The sequence below is a fragment of the Malaya genurostris genome, chromosome 2, assembly GCF_030247185.1.
Source record: "Malaya genurostris strain Urasoe2022 chromosome 2, Malgen_1.1, whole genome shotgun sequence".
NCBI lineage: Eukaryota > Metazoa > Arthropoda > Insecta > Diptera > Culicidae > Malaya > Malaya genurostris.
In genome coordinates this window covers 61,593,784-61,613,209 of record NC_080571.1, presented here as the reverse complement: position 1 = coordinate 61,613,209, position 19,426 = coordinate 61,593,784, and the positions used below count along the sequence as shown (strand labels likewise).

The following is a 19,426-nucleotide window of genomic DNA, read 5'->3' as shown; positions in this document are numbered from 1 at the left end:
TTCAAGGTTTTGCGAATGATATTGATATTATTGATGTTGATCGTAGAGTTGTGGAAGAGGCTCTCGTCCCTCTTAAGAGAGAAGTGGCGAGAATAGATTGGACCATTAACTCTATATTCAGCGGTTCAGGAATCAGGAATCAGAACAAATTGGCTCAAATGGCACGTTCCCCTTGATATTTGGAGATTTGTGCCTTGCCATCAATTTGTTTTTAGCATCATTTTCCCGATATATAAGAGGGAAGGATTGAAAGGAAATGGTAAGGGTTGGACTAGGAGGATGGGAAAAATTGACGACACAAAAACACATAAAAGCAGAAGTATATTCTGCACCCCTAAGGGATGCTGAACAATCTGCTGAGGATCACATTTAGTGAAAGCAGAAGGAAATTCTGAACCTCTACGAGGTCCCGAACAGTCTGCTGTTAATAAAACCTCCAACCCCCGAGAGGATTTAGAGATCTTACAAAAGCGACACCATTCTGCACTCCCGGAAGAATGCAGAACGACTCGCAGTATGTACGAGCAGAAGTAAATTCGGTACCCCCCAGAGGATGCCAAACAATCTGCCAAACCCTATTTAAGGTTAATACAGAAGGGATTCATTCACTCCAGGAAGAACGATGAACCCTTCTGACTATAGCTCCTTACCACATTGGGTGAGAAACGAGAGAATATCCTTCAATTTTAGCTCCGCATACACAGACTCAACCATGTATGGAGAACCAAAAACCCGGATACGTAGCTGCGTCAATGCGGGACAGTTACATATCAGATGATATGAAGTACCATAATCGCATTCACACAAATCACACGAATAATACTCAGCACGTTGAATAGTAGCCATGTGATAATTGAGTTTGCAATGTCCAGTCAGAGCTCTGACCAGAACACTTCAATGATACTTGGAGAAATGCAGTAGACACTTTGACATTTTCAGATCTAAATCTGGTAGAAATGCTTTGTCTGAGCGCAAGTTTGCAAGCTGCGCCAGTAGCTGGCATGTTTGGATGCAGCCCAAGAACGTATCTTGTGCTTTATCCAACTAGTTGAAAGTGGTAAAGCTGGTTCAGGACCAACGAAATCATTCGTTGCACCAGCTCTAGCCAACTCATCAGCCCATTCATTTCCAGTAATACCAGAATGGCCGGGTACCCATAAGAAGTAAACAGCATTTGAAATGCTGAGGTCTTCAATTTGAGTTCGACATGCGATCACTAGATTCGACCGTGAGTCATTCGAACTGAGTGCTTTTAAGGCTGCCTGACTGTCGGAACAAAAATAAATACGTTTACCACAGATCCTCTGCTGAAGTGCCGATTGTACTCCACACAGAATTGCGTAGATTTCTGCTTGGAACACAGTACAGTATCTACCAAGTGAATGAGACTGCTCCAGCCTATTTCACGACAGTAGATACCAGCACCAGCACGACCATTCAACAGAGAACCGTCCGTAAAACAAACTATGTGTTCATCAAGTTGTCGTTCCAGACAACCAGACAATCATTCCTAACGAAGAGGATAGCTCACATTGAATGTTTTAAAAGGAAAACTGCATGTGAGAGTTAGGTCACTAGGAGCGAGTAAATACTCATCCCACGTAACCATTTGAGACCACAAGCGAGTGTGACTGGTAGCATATTCTAATGGGTTACTGTTCCAAAGCCCTGTAACCCTAAGACGGTATGCACAAGATAATGCTTCTTGTTTTAGGAACACATGTAGTGGTTTAATGCACAGTAGCGCCTCTAGAGCAGCAGTAGGAGTTGTCGTGAATGCTCCTGTCATCGCCATTAGGACCATCCTTTGGAGATGATTTAGCTTTGACTGAACTGTCGCGACTTCTCCTTTCTGCCACCATACAAGACATCCATATGCTAAAATTGGTCTAACGATAGTTGTGTAGATCCAATGAATATATCTGGGTTTGAGTCCCCATGATTTTCCAAAAGCTCGTCTGCATTGGCCGAAAGCCATGCAAGCTCTTTTAATCCTGAAATCAATGTGAGCAGACCAATTCAGTTTTGAGTCAAGAATAACCCCGACGTATTTAACTTGATCGACCACAGTGACCCCTGAACCAAAGAACTGCAACGGACGAGCTCCTGTAATTATCCTACGATGAGTGAAAAGCACCATTGATGTTTTGCCCGGATTTACAGATAATCCAAACCTGACAACACCATTGTTCAACAGATCGCAGGGCTTGCTGCATTAAATCAAAGAGAGTGTTAATGCTTATACCGGTCATCAATATATGATAATCGTCGGCAAAACCATAAGTCGGAAATCCAAGGTTATTAAGTTTCCTTAACAAACTATCAGCGACTAGGTTCCATAAAAGTGGGGATAGTACACCACCTTGAGGACACCCACAGACACTCAGCTTTCTAATCTCTGGCCTGCCGAATCGATGATCAAAGAAGTTGATTGCTAAGCATTGCGTGTATCCAGTAAGGGAAAAACCCAAGATATTCCGTTCACGACTGCACGACTTAGGAGTTCCTATTTTTGTGGCCTTTTACGACATGGAATAGGAAACCAGTGAATCAATTCTTGGTAAAAAATAATTCCGCCGGATGCCACACGGCTTACCTGTTTGGTGGACTTATACCACCGGTACAGGTGGACCGTAGCGTTATTCTTAGCAGTTGGGAAACCGCTACCGACACTACACGGCTATCTAGGCTGCTCAGAGAGGGAAGTTAACATTGATGGTCAACTTCCATGGATGGCCGAACAGCCGGTTGGACAACAAAAATTCTCACATGCCTTCAAGGTTTTGCGAATGATATTGATATTATTGATGTTGATCGTAGAGTTGTGGAAGAGGCTCTCGTCCCTCTTAAGAGAGAAGTGGCGAGAATAGATTGGACCATTAACTCTATATTCAGCGGTTAAGAAGAGAATGGAGCATAACGCAGACGAATAAATCACGGGCTGCACCAAGTATACGAACATGCAGACATTGGAAAGCCTATGCAACATAGTGGACTACAGCGGATTGAACATGTAGCAAGAATGCCGGGAGAGAAATAGGTCTACGTAAAGAATCTGAAAAAGATCATGGATTGTGAGGTAGATCTCTCACTCGCTGGATGCGTTAAATCGAGGAGGATGTGCGTACAGCGAGAGTACAGAGGAACTGAAAAGCTTCGGCCCAAGATCGGTTATCCCGGAAATCTAAAACTCGTTGGGTCATGTTCCGGAAAGGGGATGTGTATCGGATTGAAATATTCTTATACCGATTAAGGGCTGTTCATACTGAAATTCGTAAACTATTTTGAGAACATTTGATAAAATCACATTCACCGGTATAAAAAGGTCCAACTATACGATCCAATCGATCGTAAGATATCTACAACTGCCAAAATCAACTGTGGCAGATGTGATTGTCGGTTCAATGCAATGCAATCTCGAATTGATTGCGCGAATCTTCTACGATAGCTAAATTTCGACATTCAATCGACGTGATCCTTTTTCAGAATCAGCATTAGATACCGCTCGTGTGTCGTTAATCCGTAATTGGGATTGCAAAATGATGTTCAAATTGAATTGATCCCAGCACGCTGATCAATACCGACACCGGTCACGTTCGAATGCGGATCTACTTAGGAAGGCAAAGGTTCTTAGTTCAATGCATGTTGCTACTAGAAACCGGATAATCCTCTTCATTCCCACATGTGTCACTGGAAGGGATAGTTAGTTAGTAAATATCCTACACGGCTGGAATTTTGATTCTATAGGAGAGCAAAATCAGTAGCGATTTGTGGAAAGCAGTGTATTTTCATGTTATTAAAATAAATCATCAATAATAGCCCTAATATCCAAAATTATTCCGAGTAACTTACGTAATATACGTAAAAAACTGCATAACTTCGGAAATCCGCGTAACTTTAGAATCACGCGAAAAAAAAAACGTAACTTCGGAAATCCGCGTAATAAATCGGGTACCTTCGGAAATCCACGTAAAAACACCACGTTACTTTGGAAATCCGCATAAAAAACTGCGTAACTTTGGCAATCCACGTAAAAAACTGTGTAGCTTCGGAAATCCGCGTAAACAAAAACCACGTAACTTCGGAAATCTGCGTAAAGAAAACCGTATAACCACGGAAATCAGCGTAACTTCAGAATCACACGAAAAAAACACGTGACTTCGGTAATTCCACGTAAAAAATCGGGTACCTTCGGGAATTCGCGTAACTTCGGAAATCTGCGTAAACAAAAACCACGTTACATTGGAAATCCGCGTAATTTTGGCAATCCACGTAAAAAACTGCGTAGCTTCGGAAATCCGCGTAAACAAAAACCACGTAACTTCGGAAATCCGCGTAAAGAAAACCGAATAACTTCGGAAATCAGCGTAACTTTAGAATCACACGAAAAAAAAACACCTAGCTTCGGTAATTCCACGTAAAAAATCGGGTACCTTCGGGAATCCGCGTAACTTCGGAAATCCACGTAAAAACACCACGTTACTTTGGAAATCCGCATAAAAAACTGCAGAATTTTGGCAATCCACGTAAAAAACAGCGTAGCTTCGGAAATCCGCGTAAACAAAACCTACGTAACTTCGGAAATCCGCGTAAAGAAAACCGTATAACTTCGGAAATCAGCGTAACTTCAGAATCACACGAAAAAAACACGTAACCTCGGTTATTCCACGTAAAAAATCGGGTGCCATCGGGAATCCGCGTAACTTCGGAAATCCACGTAAACAAAAACCACGTTACTTTGAGAATCCGCGTAAAAAAACTGCGTAATTTTGACAACTCACGTAAAATACTGCGTAACTTCGGAAATCCGCGTAAAGAAAACCGTATAGCTTCGGAAATCAGCGTAGAAAACTGCGTGACTTCGGAAGTCCGCGTAACTTCAGAAATCCACAAAAAAAAAACAGTGTAATTTAGGAAATCTTCGTAAAAAACCGCGTAACTATGGAAACCCGCGTAAACAAAAACAACGCTACTTCGGAAATCCGCGTAAAGAAAACCGTATAGCTGCGGTAATCACGTAGAAAAAACGTGTAATTTCGGAAATCCACGTAACTTCAGAGCTCCGCGTAAAAAAAATCGTGGTTTCGGATATTCACGTGAAAAAATTGTGTTAGTTCCGGAATCCGCGTAAAAAAAACGCGTAACTTCAAAAATCCTCCTAACTTCCGTAATCCACGTAAAACAACGGCGTAACTTTAGAAATCCGCGTAAAAAATGTGAAAAAAAACCGCGCATCTTCAGAAATCCGCGTAAAAACTTTGTAATTTTTTAGATCAAATGGTAAAATCTCCTTAACTTCGCAAATCCGCGTAAACAAAACCCACGTAACATCGGTAGCCCGCGTGAAGAAAATAGTATAACTTCGGAAATCAACATTGAAAAAACGTGTAGCTTCGGATATTCGCGTAACTTCAGAACTACGCGTATAAAAAGCATGTAACCTCGGAAATTCACGTAAAAATCGCGTCAATTCCGAAATCCACGTACAAAACGCGTAGCTTCGAAAATCCGCCTAACTTTGGAAATCCACGTAAAAGAAACTGCGTAACTCCGGAATTTCTCGTAACTTCAGAAATCTACGTAAAAAATACTGCATAATTTCGGAAATCAGCGTAAAAAACCGCGTAGCTTCGGAAATCCGCGTAAAAAATATTTAAAAAAAAACCGCGCAGCTTCAGAAATCCGCGTCAAAACTTAGTAATTTTTTAGATCAAAGTGTAAAATCTTCCTAACTTCGCAAATCCGCGTAAACAAGTGAAGAAAATTGTATAACTTCGGAAATCAACATAGAAAAAATGTGTAACTTTGGAAATCCACGTAACTTCGTGAATCCGCGTAAAAAATCACGTAACTTCAGAACTCCGCATAAAAAACACGTAACTTCGGAAATCCACGTAACTTCAGAGCTCCGCGTAAAAAAAACCGTAGTTTCGCGATATTCACGTGAAAAAATTGTGTTAGTTCTGAAATCCGCGTAGAAAAAAACGCGTAGCTTTAAAAATTCGCCTAACTTCCGTAATCCACGTAAAACAACGGTGTAACTTCAGAAATCCGCGAAAAAATGTAAAAAAAAATCGCGCAGCTTCAGAAATCTGCGTAACTTCGGAAATCCGCGTAAAAAATATTTAAAAAAAACCGCGCAGCTTCAGAAATCCGCGTCAAAACTTAGTAATTTTTTAGATCAAATGGTAAAATCTTCCTAACTTCGCAAATCCGCGTAAACAAAACCCACGTAACATCGGTAGCCCGAGTGAAGAAAATTGTATAGCTTCGGAAATCAATATAGAAAAATCCGCGTAAAAAATCACGTAACTTCAGAACTCCGCATAAAAAACACGTAATTTCGGAAATCCGTGTGAAAAATCGCATTAGTTTCGAAATTCGCCTAGAAAATAAGCGCGTCACTTCGGAAATTTGCGTAAAATAAAACGCGTAACTTCGGAAGTCAGTCTAACTTTGTGAATCGGTGCTCCCAAAGTTACACGGATTTCCGGAGTAATTCTGTTGTTTTTACGCGGATTTCGAAATCTCCCGGTGAGAAAACGGCGTAACTTCAGCCATCCGCGTAAAAAAACGTGTACCTACAGAAATCCATGTGGCAAAAAATCCGCGTAACTTCGGGGATCCGCGGAAAAAAACTGCGTAACTTCGGAAATCCACGTGAACAAAAACTACGTAGCTTCGGAGATCCGTGTAAAAGCAGCGCAAAATCGGAAACCCGAGTAAAATTTACAGCGTAACTGTAACATCGAAACTTAGCATAGAAAAAATACGCGTAGTTTCGGGAATCCGCGTAACAAAAAACACTGTTAGTTACAGGTTACAGGTTCAGAATTAAAAACTAAGACCGTGGAACTGAATCCTAATTCTGGAACTGGTTTCTTGACTAGATTTTGGAACTGAACACAGTTTCTTAATTTATATTTGGGATTCATAATTCTGATTTGGGATTCCAAATGATCAAAATTCAGGATATGAATTTTAGATCTGGATTTTGCAACTAAATATTAGATCTGAACGCCGAACCTGAATTTTAGAACTGATCTCTGCGACAGAATTTAATTCCTGATTTCATTCTGAACATGGATTTTGGAGCTAGATTTTGATACTGAATTAAATTCCTTTACTAAAGTTCGGCTTTCACGTTTAGAATTTAGTTCTAGAACTAAATTCGGAATCGGGATTCTGAAAATGTGTTCAGTTCCATAATTCTAGAACAAAATTTATGACTTGATCACGAAACTGAATTTCACAACTGTGTCTATCCAAGATTTTGAATTTAGTTTTTGAATCCAGTTTAAAAACCAGACTCAATAGTTGTAAACGTTGGATAAATTCCGCAAATCAATTCTTTGTAGAATCATTAAAATATTCCCAAAGAATTAATAGAAGTTTACCTCTACCGAGTATCTAACCGAAAAAATTGTATTTGTTCCGTGTTATTTATTTGTATGGTAGAAATATATTTGTCGCCAACAAGTCGTACTTAAGTATAGATGCACCGTTACAATTCTGGAATTCGGAAGTGTGAAAGAAACCTGTCAGTTTTATTCGTATTCACGTCCTCCAGTTATGTCTGTGTTTTTTTCACAAACTCGTTACAAACCGTGTCTGTATGCCAAATAAGCTAGATATGCAAGATCAATGTTCTGACAAGCTACGCAAAGAATACACGAACCGGACAACGAACCAATTTCTGATTTGCGGAATTGAAGTGAAACCTGTTCCAGTAAGCAAGGGTGGCATTTATCGTATCAAAGAACGCTCACTAGCAACTCTTCGCACGATTCAATCAGTGCCATCGAAGAGAGACGGATATCATCGCAATCGAATCAAACAAACGGTCGCTTATTCTCGTTTCGCGATCCGATTCTGTATGGGCAGTGGATAATTGCGATAGAATCATTTTACTATAGCCGTTTATTCTAATTATGTGCATATAACCTTTGTATAAGTTGTGTCTATGAAAATGTATGTGAATGCTCCACACAAGGGTCTTGGAATATTGCAACCTAGTATGAGAATCATCAAGTCGAATCATCGATTCGATTTTCTGCGATAATTGTCAACTTGCGATTCTCTCTTGGGAAATTCCACACAGCACCAATCATTATCAGACTGTAATTTTTTTAAGGGCCGTGCAATACTAAGAGTATGAAGTGGAGCGAAGAAATGTAGATAAATTCTCTCGCGGTTCATGCATTGAGAGACTCGAGATCTTGTAGCATCTTCTATCGAATTGAAAATGTTGTATACAATATAGATAAGTATCGAGCAGCTTCTGTCAATTTTTCGGCAATCACCAACACTGCCGGTAAGTTGGCAGCACTCTCTCAGATTTGTATTAAACTTTCTGGACATGTAGATTTTGTCTTAAACTGTTTTTTACCACGTTCACGTTCCGTTATACATTGAAAATAATTGACTTAAATCGATTTACAAATACAAAAAAGCAGTATGAGTAATGCACAAGAAAAAGTTTTAGTTAGAAACACTTTTTTTTCTTCTAAAAATTCCCTTTTTAGAATACATGGACGGTTGGGAGGGAACACAGTTTTCTATATTGGGACAAAAAGTGAGTCTAGATAAATTTTAGAAATAAAAACAACGTATGCAGAGTGACTTTTTGGAAAACAAAGTCCACTTGTCAAGAAAATTTCATTCAAATCTGACATGAATGAGTTTTATGAGGGCGCAAACCACGTGTTCGTTTTACACGGAGTCAGAGTCGCCCGCGTGTAGGTTCAAAAACGAAAACGGTATTAGATTTCAATAGTGACGAACAAAGAGCGCTCTAGAAATCGCATAACGAATTCAAATCGTAGACCTAAGCTTCGCAAATGCTGTTTTCTTCTTATGGGTCACTGGTGCAACGAATGATTCCGTCAAATAGTTAGATAAAACACAGGATTCGGTTTTAGGCTGCCTCCAAACAAGCCAGATACTGGCGCAGCTTGCATAATTGCGCTCAGACAAAAGCATTTTTACCAGATTTGAATCAGAAAAAATAACAAAACGTCAAATCAACTATCACATGGCTACTATTCAACGTGCTGAGTATTATTCGTGTGATTTGTGTGAATGCGATCAAGGCACTTCATATCATCTGATATGTAGCTGTCCTGCATTGATGCAACTACGTATCCGGGTCTTTGGTTCTCCATACATGGTTGAGTCTGTGTATGCGGAACTAAAATTAAAGGATATTCCATCGCTTCTCAACCAATATGGTAAGGAGCTATAGTTAAAGGGGTTCATCATTCTTCCTTGAGTGAGTGAACCCTTTCTTTTTTAACCTAAAAGGTTTTAGCAGATTGTTCGACATCCCTTATGGGGTGCCGAATTTACTCTGCTCATAAATATTGCGAATCGCTCTGCATTCTTCCGGAAATGCAGAATGATGTCGCTTTTGTAAGATCTCTATTTTTTTGCAGGTTGAAAATCCAACGGATATCTGTGGGGTATTCCTATGATGAAAGACTCTTGAAATAACGAAGAATTAACCGTTGGAAGCTGACATAAAAAAACAAAGCCTTGGTATTACATTCCTGTAGTGGAATTTGACCTTATGTTCCAACAGACTTCGCAGCCGATTCAGAGTGTACAGAACCATTGCATGGCTGGTGCTACGATTCTATTGACACTACGAATCATTCCAGGTCGAGACTCGAGCATACCACTATTGGATTGTAAGATCAGTGCCCTATGCGTTAAACCGCCAACCCGGGACTGACATGAACCAATTACCTAATTGACCGGAATGAATGTTCTTGATTATACGTGTGGCAAAAAAATTAGTCGATCTAAACGAGTTAGAAAGATATAAAAACGTTGGTACGAAAATGTAGAACGTCTCACGAAACCAACTACTAAAGGGTGATTTCTTGCTGGTATCTTTTTGGCAACACTGTTTTTGACAGATCACGCGTGAATCGTGTCTTGCGTTATTGTCAAACTTGTTCAGTTTGGTCTATCAAGAATCGTCGTTAATTGGCCGCCTAGATCGTGTGATTTAACGCCTTTGGACTATTTCATGAGGGGCATATAAAGTCTCATGTCTACAAGAATAAACCAGCAACGATTGACGCACTGGAAGCCAATATTGAAGCATTCATTTGCATTCCGGCTGATATATTGGAGAGAGGGTACCGAAATCATCTTCAAACATTAAGTTTTATTGATTGTTGTATCAATTCCAATAAATATTTCAGCAATTTATTCAATTTTTTCGATGTGGAACACATCTTTATTTTCTATATAGGGGTGCAAATCAGAAATCCAAGGAAAAATACACGTAGAAATGTAGTCAGGTTTTAATTGATAATTTAATTTGATTAGAAATATTTCTAAGCCTCGATTTGATTGTATCAAGCCACATATTTTCAATTATATATGATTGAAAGTTGATTAGTAGCGAACAGTGTCCTATTCTGTCTGCTAAAAATCTCCGGTATACAGGATTTCCCTGCCATAGATGACGGTGGTTTTGAAGGAGTAAGCGATCTATCAAAGGGAAAGCATCGCTATGATTGGTCAATCGATGCAAAAGCGAAGCTGTTGGAAGCAGGCGAATCTATAAATCAAAGCGAAATTATAGCTAATGTTTCAGTCCTACGTGTAGCATGCCAAAGGTAGGTTGTTGCTAGACAGCAAGACAGAAAGAGCTATGAAACGATTTGAAGCTTTAATTGGTATGCTTTGTTCTTGTGTCATGCGAGTTCGGATGAAATTCTATGTTATGTCGTTTTCGCCTAAGAAATTTTCAACTAACTCAGGGTAAATTTTGAGTGCTTAAGATTAATTTATAATTTATAAAAGATGAACTAGATTATTAATGAGAAAAAGTTCATCATTTCAACCGAAATCGCTGAATGGTAGTAATGGTAGAGAAACCAGCCCGGTGGCAAAGATAGGGCGCTCCAGCAAGTGCTAGCGTAGCCAACATCTGGGGCATTTGGTGGGCAATCAGAGCGCTCAGAGTACGGTAAACAAACATTCGAGCATTTCAATTCGAGTAAAATCTTAATTTCCTTATCGTAGTGATGATATTCTGTTCGATAATTTGCGGGGAAGTGCTTTAAAGGGCACTGAAAAAACAAATAGTTTGTAATATCCAGTTTTTGGTTAGCCATTTTTCTTCATTGTTTTGGTTTTTGCAGAATGATGCTGGCCACAGTTTCATGACGTCATAGCAGGGGGCTGAGAGAAACTTAACGCTAAAAAATAACTTGCATACAAAACTTGAACACAAGCTTGGCAAAGAGTAGCTCTAATATCGAAATCCGTATCGCATGTACAAAAATATAATTGCATACATTTGGGATAATGATGTAATTTCGTCGGCAACAAAACAAATAAAAATCAAGACAAACACAGTCTATATTCTGGTTTCGCGTGTTCGGCGTTGGTTCCTAATAAAAATCAATTTAAGCAGACTCTCGTGCAATTGCGGATTCAAAAGTGTGACGATTGATTGAACTGTTTGACTGTAGATCATTAGAAATTTTGGTTGTCTTGTTCCACATCAATGGCTCGAACAACCCCATGAGGCTGATCCTTGCAGTTTTTTTGTTGAAAATCAAATCGTATACCTCTTACAAAAACCTCCTTTTTAACTGTTGAAGTCTTGTTCTTTTGGCACTTCAGTAAAGATATGGCACTTCGGCGATAAATCTTCATCTGCTGAACTGGAAGATCAATGTTGAAGGTGCTAAATTCAATGCAGCGTTGAGCTTTTGAGACAATTGAACGAATCGCAGTTACTAAAAGTTTTGTACAAAATCGAGCTACGTGAAATTGTGTTACACTAATTTTAAAATTATCAATCTAAAAGAACGCCAAACGCTAAATTTAGAAATTCTTTCTGAAATTTGTTACAAAACGATTTGGGTGTGCCTCAAGGAAGTGTTTCGAGTTCACTATTGCTCATTCTGTACATAAATGATATGTGAAAATCGTCACGTCCCGCAAGCAGCTGTAGATCAGGAGTTGAAGGCATCAAAAGTTGACAGCTCGAATCGTCGCGGGCAACCAGTTGTAATTAGCAATCGGAAAAAAAAGCTTGGACGGTGCATGTTCACACTCTTCAAGTCAGTATTTTTTGCTTTCAAAGTATGTTTTGGTGTCCGGTCACTTAGTCGATCATTTGGCATAAAGGCCGTTTGGTATGTGCAATAAATATTCCCAACCATCATGCGATAAATTATTGAAACTGCATACGGTGTAGTTCAGTGCATGTGAAGATTAAATAGACTGCTTGCGAAAGTGACTTGTGTTGTACGTTACTCTCTGGTCGTTCTTTAGTAAAATAATAATAAGAATTAGCCACCTCCCATAAGCATAAAAGTGCTACAATATGACTGCTTCATATGGCCAGCACAACAACGGGAATTGATTCTATCATTGCGGGCAAATTGATTCTATCATAAGACAAAGGAATTTGCCTGATGAAACAATTTTAAGTGTTTGAATTTCCACTCACGTAGTTGTCAAAACAGCGATCCTAAACCGTGGAAAGAATCCGACACTGCGGTGCTGCGATGACATCGACATGCCATATGTCGAATTAAACCTTACGAAATGAAAAACCTTCATCACTAACCTTGTAGTAGACATCCGGAACATACTGCTTGTCCGTTGATTCGCGAATGTAGCCCAGTTCGGATGCGTCTTTCGTAGGAATGAGACAATTATCGCGGACCAGCGCCATGCACTGTGCCGAAACCGCATAGCCTTCCATGTGCACTTGCTTTTTGTCGTCACCTAAAAAGAAGCGATGTTTATTTGTACCCCGACCGGCAACAGGCACGCGGCTTAGCTGTCAACCTACCAGTGACACAAACCGTAGTAAATTTCGAACCAAAGTACCCATTGGACGCATATTTGCAACGGTTGGGATACTTATTCTGCAAGTGTCCAGCCAATATGCACTCATGTGCCGTCAGAAAATGTGTCTTGATGTTACGGACATGCTTGACCGTCCCAGCGGCAGCATTCTCCGCTAGCAAATCAGTGAAAATCCACCCGACACGACGCAATCCCAACTGTTGGGCCAACTCATCCACCTCGATCTCATGCTCGTCATCCAACAGTCGAATCGAGTCGCGATTACTTTCCTGGGGCGGCTCGTAGATTGCTGCTACACGAGCCCGAATGCCCAGCGGAACGTCCGGATGGATTTCGTAGGTGCCGAAAAGCATCCCAATACGCTGATGGCCTGTGGTGCGCCAGTAATTCAAGAATCGCTCGACGATTCCCGTATTTTCGAACATCACATTGTCAACATGCCGATAGATTTGCCGATTTAGCGTGATTGCCGACGGTTGGCACTTGGAGCAAATACCCTTGGGCCACGGTGGATGATCACGGCATCCGGTTTTTATCTTGCAGTTTAAATCTTCCATAGCCACAAACTTACCGCGATCGACACCGGACGTGAGCTTTTTCAAGTACGTGTGAAATGAGTAGTGTTTAATTTTTTGCTCTTTGAGGTAGGATTCGTCCCATGGTTCCAGCGGGGAACAATGGACACAGCAACCATTCGAGTTATGACGGCATCTAAGAGAGAGAGGTTTATTCAACAGTTCCACTTTTAATGAAATGCAGATATTTACAGTTTTTCATCTCGTTTCCTTTGAATTCGTCCATCTAGTTTGTATAATTCAACATCAACGGAATCTTCACCATTGGAAATTCCTGTTCCGACGGGACCTGAGCTAGTGCCGGGAGTTGGTTCACGACTTGATCCAGCTACTCCAATCATCGAGAAACTGCCCGTTGACGAAACTGAAGCTGTAGAGGAACTTCTTTCCTGAAATGTTACGGCTCATTTTCGAAAAAAAACCTCTTCATTTAAACATAGATGTCTTACATGTCCCTTAGAGGTCGAAGGTCCTGAGATGTCCTTTAGATAAATCATATCGCCATGTTTTAGGCCGTTTTCTTTCAACGTTTTAGATCGACTGGATACGAGCTGTAAAAAATTTTCCCAATATTATGTGTAAATAAAATGAATGATGAAATTATATTTACCTCTTTGCTGCAGTTTCGTTCCTTATATAAAGCAAACCCGTCACTATTGGGAAGGCTACTGTGGACGAGGTCGTATAGCTCCCGCAGGGATCCATTTTCGGCGATTTCCACTCGCTTTGTACCTTCAGCGGATTGAATCCGGAGTACCTAGAACGAATCACATGAACTGTAAAGTTAAAACGCACAACATTTACAAGAATTAACATTAAAAATTATGGATCCATGGTACTGAAAATAATAGAATATACAGGTTTAAAATCCAATCCATTAAAATACAGTTGGAACTACGAACTGGCAACACTGACTACAAGAGAAAACAAACAGCCATCAAGAATGACATTTGGTAAATCTTATTTTGATAGAGGTTAGTTCTGGAACTGAATTAATAAAACTGTAACCGGTTTATTGAGTTGTTCCTGACCAGGAGAACTTATTAATGCATAGCAAAAGATCTTTGCATATAAATTCTGATACACTCGCCAGTATAGACCATCATTCAATAAAGCACAGTATCCGGCACGTCATTACCCCTTCTCCCTTTTGATGATTAAGGACAAGGAAAAACAATGCTGAGGGAGGTCTACTCACAATTTTGCTTGCTTTGGACATTTTTGTCAGTCTAGCTGGTCACACAATCCGTCGGTTCCCCTGCCACAGTTTAGAGATCCAGCAGACTTATGTAAGTAATGTTGGTTGCACCTGCCCGTGAACGACGTACTACAATCACTAGCGGACGCAATGGAGAATTACACTCACGTAAACCCGATTTCACGAATGCACTACCGAACTGAAATTTAACTGCTGCTGTGAGGTTGCGAAAAAATTACCAACAAAAGCAAATGCAACTGACGTTCTTGTGAGATGCGATGGACAACTGTCAAAACTCAGCGACTTTCGCTCAGTTTATCATCAAGGGGTCCGTGGATTGAAACGAGCTATATCGCTGCCTTTGGTACGGGCTATCCAACGTTTCGTTGTACTAGTAGAAGCATACGTGTGCGAGGATGACCACTGTAAGAGTTTTTTGGAAACGATTTCCAATTTGTGAAATCATTTATAAATCACTGTCAAAATCATTTCTTCAAGCGAGAAGTAAATTTTCGTAGAAGAAAAATTGTTTCCACTTCACCCGGCACCCAAGATTCTGTTTAAATCAATGAAAATTTTCTGATCCGATTTCAATATGAGAAAAAGTGTGTTGTTGATTGTTTTCAAATGATTTCATCTGTTGTATGCAATATGAAATGTATCTTAAAATATTGTACCGATACGCAAATGTAATCATATATGCGATGTTAGGATGAAAAGCTTTTTGTCGACTTCTAATACCCCGTATAATCAAAAATTGCAACTGGTATAGTTCAAATTATATGCAAATGTTTTGTGTTGCGGTAACCTCATTTGATTTTTGATCAACTGCAAAGTATTGTACACAGATGATATAATTTGTTGTTGCAATATAGTATACGGTTATTTCATAACATGCTGCAGTAGCAAAAAAATGCAGGTAATTAAAATAATTATAAAGAACTTCTGCTGAACCATATGACATGATTTCATTATGGCTATTCTCGTTTTAGTATAGTTTTATGACTTTATTAAATAATGCTCCAACCACCTACTGTAATAAATGAGCGAATTCAAAATTTTACTTCACGTCAGTCAAACTGGATTATTCTAACCCACATTTAGAGTAGCTCTATGGAACATAACATCTATTTTTTCATACCAAATATAGCAGCAATACATGGTAACCTATCATAAAAATACATTGTTAAATGTAAATATTGCATTCATTGCTTCTTGTGTATATTGAATTTACGAATAGTTCTGACCAATTCAGATTTTTGGATTATAGCTACACCAAATATATTATGATGAAAATTGCATGACTAACTAAAATACAGCTATAGCTCAATTGGATAAAGAAGAAGGTCTTCTCTAGGGTACAATCAAATTCGTTAGATTTACATTAATCGATAGAGTAGAAACCAACGTTAAACGAATGAAACGAGAGCAACGCTAAACATTTATAATGTTCTTTTCCCTATCCCTTTTGACATTGTCGATAAAACAGTTGGATGAGCACGCTCAAATAATTTTAAACAGTATTTTGCTGCAAAACTATAACAGAACAGTACTACAAATAGTTCGAGTGATAATTGTAAATCAGAGTGTATGAAAACGTGTATACATACTGTGGTATTAAAACTGTGGGAATGTTTCACTGAGCTGAGAATGATAGAATGGTTACACGAAGCTAAAGAAAATTATTTTTTTTTTTGGATTTTAAATGAACCCTCCATAGGAGACAATTTCTTAATACATGGAACTTACTTCGACATGCATCTCATGGAATGTTCAATCGGTTGTCACACGTTTAGATTCAAATTCGATCCGATTTGCAGTTTCGACATTACAGGTTAATGATTAAAACTTCAAACTGCCCCTTAAAACGAGGTCTTTAAAATAATATCAAAAGAACTAAAACACCGAAGAATATTCATGCAAAAAACACATGCGGATTGATAAAAAAGATATCATCTCACAGCTACACGGAAAATCCAGCGATCCCAGAACAACCAAAACGTTAGTTGTTTTTCTGAATTTGAATGGTTATAATTTATATACAACTAAACGATTGCTGTTTTAACTAAACTGATACTTTTAATTTATTGTGCTGGCAGTTTAGCAATGACATCCAGTAAAGACACGCACCACAAACGAGTAATGCAACGTTACAAATGAGCAATCGCATACACGGAAAATGAAACGTTTCAATGAGGTGTCACTTGTGTAACTGAGCACTCCCATCAAAGTTATCTGAATGTATGAAAGCAAAAGCTGTCTCAGTTGTTTCAACCAATTATTCAATAATTTGAACTTAAGATGCCTATTGCAATAAATATTTTTTACTGTTAGTCTTCGTTTAAGCTATGAAATGTTACCTAAGTAGCTGCTTATAGCTTTAACACTATGATGTAGAAATGCAACAATAGATCATAATTCCAAAGATGGAATTAACCAACAAAATGTTCACAGGGCATTAAGAAATTTTCAATCCACACGCACAGTGGCGTACCGAGGAAATTTAGTGCCCGGGGCAAAATAAGAGTTTTGCCGCCCCCATCGTTGGGTTAGTGAGCAAAAAACAAAAATCCGGAAATCTGCAAAGATCTTCGACGAACAAAAATAAAAGGTCCCAAAGACTTTGCAGCCCCCTTCAAATGTGGCGCCCGAGGCGAATGCCCTCTTCGCTCTCCCCTAGGTACATACGAAAATACATTGTTTTTATTTTGCGTTTTGCTGTCTTCGTACTCAGCCAAGTTACAGCATTCGAATGCAGCAATTTCGTTTACCTGAATGGTTATGACAAAATCAACATATATATCAATAACATTGTAGTTGAAATAACCAGGGCGTGAAACAACAATTGCAATATTGAAATTTTGTGATCTGCCGGTTCTCCGTGTAGGTGGATTAGGCACGTTTTTGTTTTAATTGTAAACATTCAATTGGGGATCAAGATTTCATTTCATTTTCATATAAACACATAAAGAATAAATTACATTATTTATGTTTCGTGGACGTGCAATTGTAAAATATGCATGTCAGACTCAACGCCGATTGTCGAATTTGTTGGCTGACATGTTCTTGAAGTTCTTCGGCATATCCTATAATAACTTCCCGATAGTGAAAGCAGGACCTGAAAGGAGCTTTCTATACATAATCAACAATAATTTGTTACTATTATGCTCACTGGATATATCGTAGATACATACGGCTTACTTTTAGACTAATTCCATTTTTTTCGTTAGAAAATAACTGCGTAGTGCCAAACGAAAATGTAGAACGTTAATGACAGTTTTCTTGCCGAATTTCGGTAAATGCATTTGCTGATTTCGGGATACTACAATCTTAAAACCATTTCTTGAGCTCGGCATAATAAAATGCCGAAACTGATCAGCAACACGTAAATTTACTGATCGCACAGTAATCAATATGCATGTTTCTGAACTTCATTCACTGATATTTCGGTAAAATGCTTCACTTTGCCGAAATTTGGCATAATTGCTTGCTGAAATTATCAGTAAACAACAGATATGCCGACATCAGCAGAGACGTTTGCAGAGATTTCGGAATATGCGCTAGCTGTTGCCGAGATTCAGCACGACAGCTGTCATTTATTGCTGCGTTACATTTTCGCTTCGCATTGCGCGATTATTTTCTGATGAAATTCTCTAGTGAAAAAATGGATAATCTTCGAAGAAGCGTGGAACCACTTGCAAGTAAAAATATTGAATAAATATAGTGACATGTTTCGCTTTATAAAAAGCGACTTTATCAGAGCACTCGCGATTATAAGGGAAAAACACCCAAGTCGAAGTTTAAAGCGTCCTCGAGACAAAACTTTGGGGGATATGCGAAAAAATAACCCAATGCATGGAATAATTCAATGGATCTAAGTACGTTTATTTGAACTATACCGTATATGCATAATTAAATATTGAAAATTTTTGTAAGCCAAAAATCAATATACACTGAGGTTTTTTTACGAGAATTTACGTACCGCATAGAAAAAACGCATAACTCTGAAAATTCGCATAAAAACACCGCATAACTCAGAAACTTCGCATAAAAAACCGCATAACTCTGAAAATTTGTATAAAAAAGTCGCGTAAAAAAGATCTCAGTATATATATATATATATATATATATATATATATATATATATATATATATATATATATATATATATATATATATATATATATATATATATATATATATATATATATATATATATATATATATATATATATATATATATTTTAATTTTCATATTTCCAGCTCGACTCAAGGTGGCCGCATCCAGAAACGCCGCTGTTGGTAGTGATGTCTGAGGAATTTGGCGAAGGAGACTGCTCATTAGTTCCCATAGGACCGGAAATACTGTCAGCATTTAAAACTCTTTGCATGGTTTTTACAGTATCCGGTATCAAATGCGAGCCTCCCGACAAACTTTTTAAATTTTTTTTATGCTACATGTTTTCAGGTAGAGTCTTTAAGCACTACTGGCAACAAATTTGTAAGCCTCCTTTAAATGTTAATAAAATGAATTTTTGATCCTAAATGGCGTGTTTATAATGTTGAGAAATCACAAACAAAATTAATCGACTAGATTTTTAATTACTGATGATTCGGTAATTTATTTTTTTATCTTTTCGTTTTATTGGATTGCCGAATATTCAGTGAACGTTTCATTGAGCAAACAGTAAATCTTATGATGACGATTTCGGCAATATTTAACGTAGAGTGCCTATAACCAGAGTGACGACATCTCATCCGTAATTTTGGCAACAATTCAAAACATTCCATTAGCTTTACATTGAAT

The 19,426-nt window shown here is 38.6% G+C and overlaps 1 protein-coding gene across 2 annotated transcripts in view; it reads right to left on the bottom strand.

Moving 5' to 3' along the window:
* The window catches only part of LOC131432436 (nuclear protein localization protein 4 homolog), a 77,226-nt gene extending 62,344 nt beyond the window's left edge, over positions 1–14,882 (bottom strand). Inside the window, exons 1-6 of one of the 2 annotated variants that reach the window (XM_058598705.1) lie at positions 14,620–14,882; positions 14,032–14,178; positions 13,871–13,972; positions 13,614–13,810; positions 12,830–13,557; positions 12,602–12,762 (exon numbers count right to left, since the gene is read on the bottom strand). In XM_058598705.1, coding sequence (XP_058454688.1) covers positions 12,602–12,762; positions 12,830–13,557; positions 13,614–13,810; positions 13,871–13,972; positions 14,032–14,178; positions 14,620–14,640 — 1,356 coding nt within the window. In that variant the 5' untranslated portion in view covers positions 14,641–14,882. The remainder of the gene's footprint in view (positions 1–12,601; positions 12,763–12,829; positions 13,558–13,613; positions 13,811–13,870; positions 13,973–14,031; positions 14,179–14,619) is intronic. The other variant, XM_058598703.1, reaches the window with a different exon arrangement.
* Positions 14,883–19,426: the final 4,544 nt, after the last annotated feature.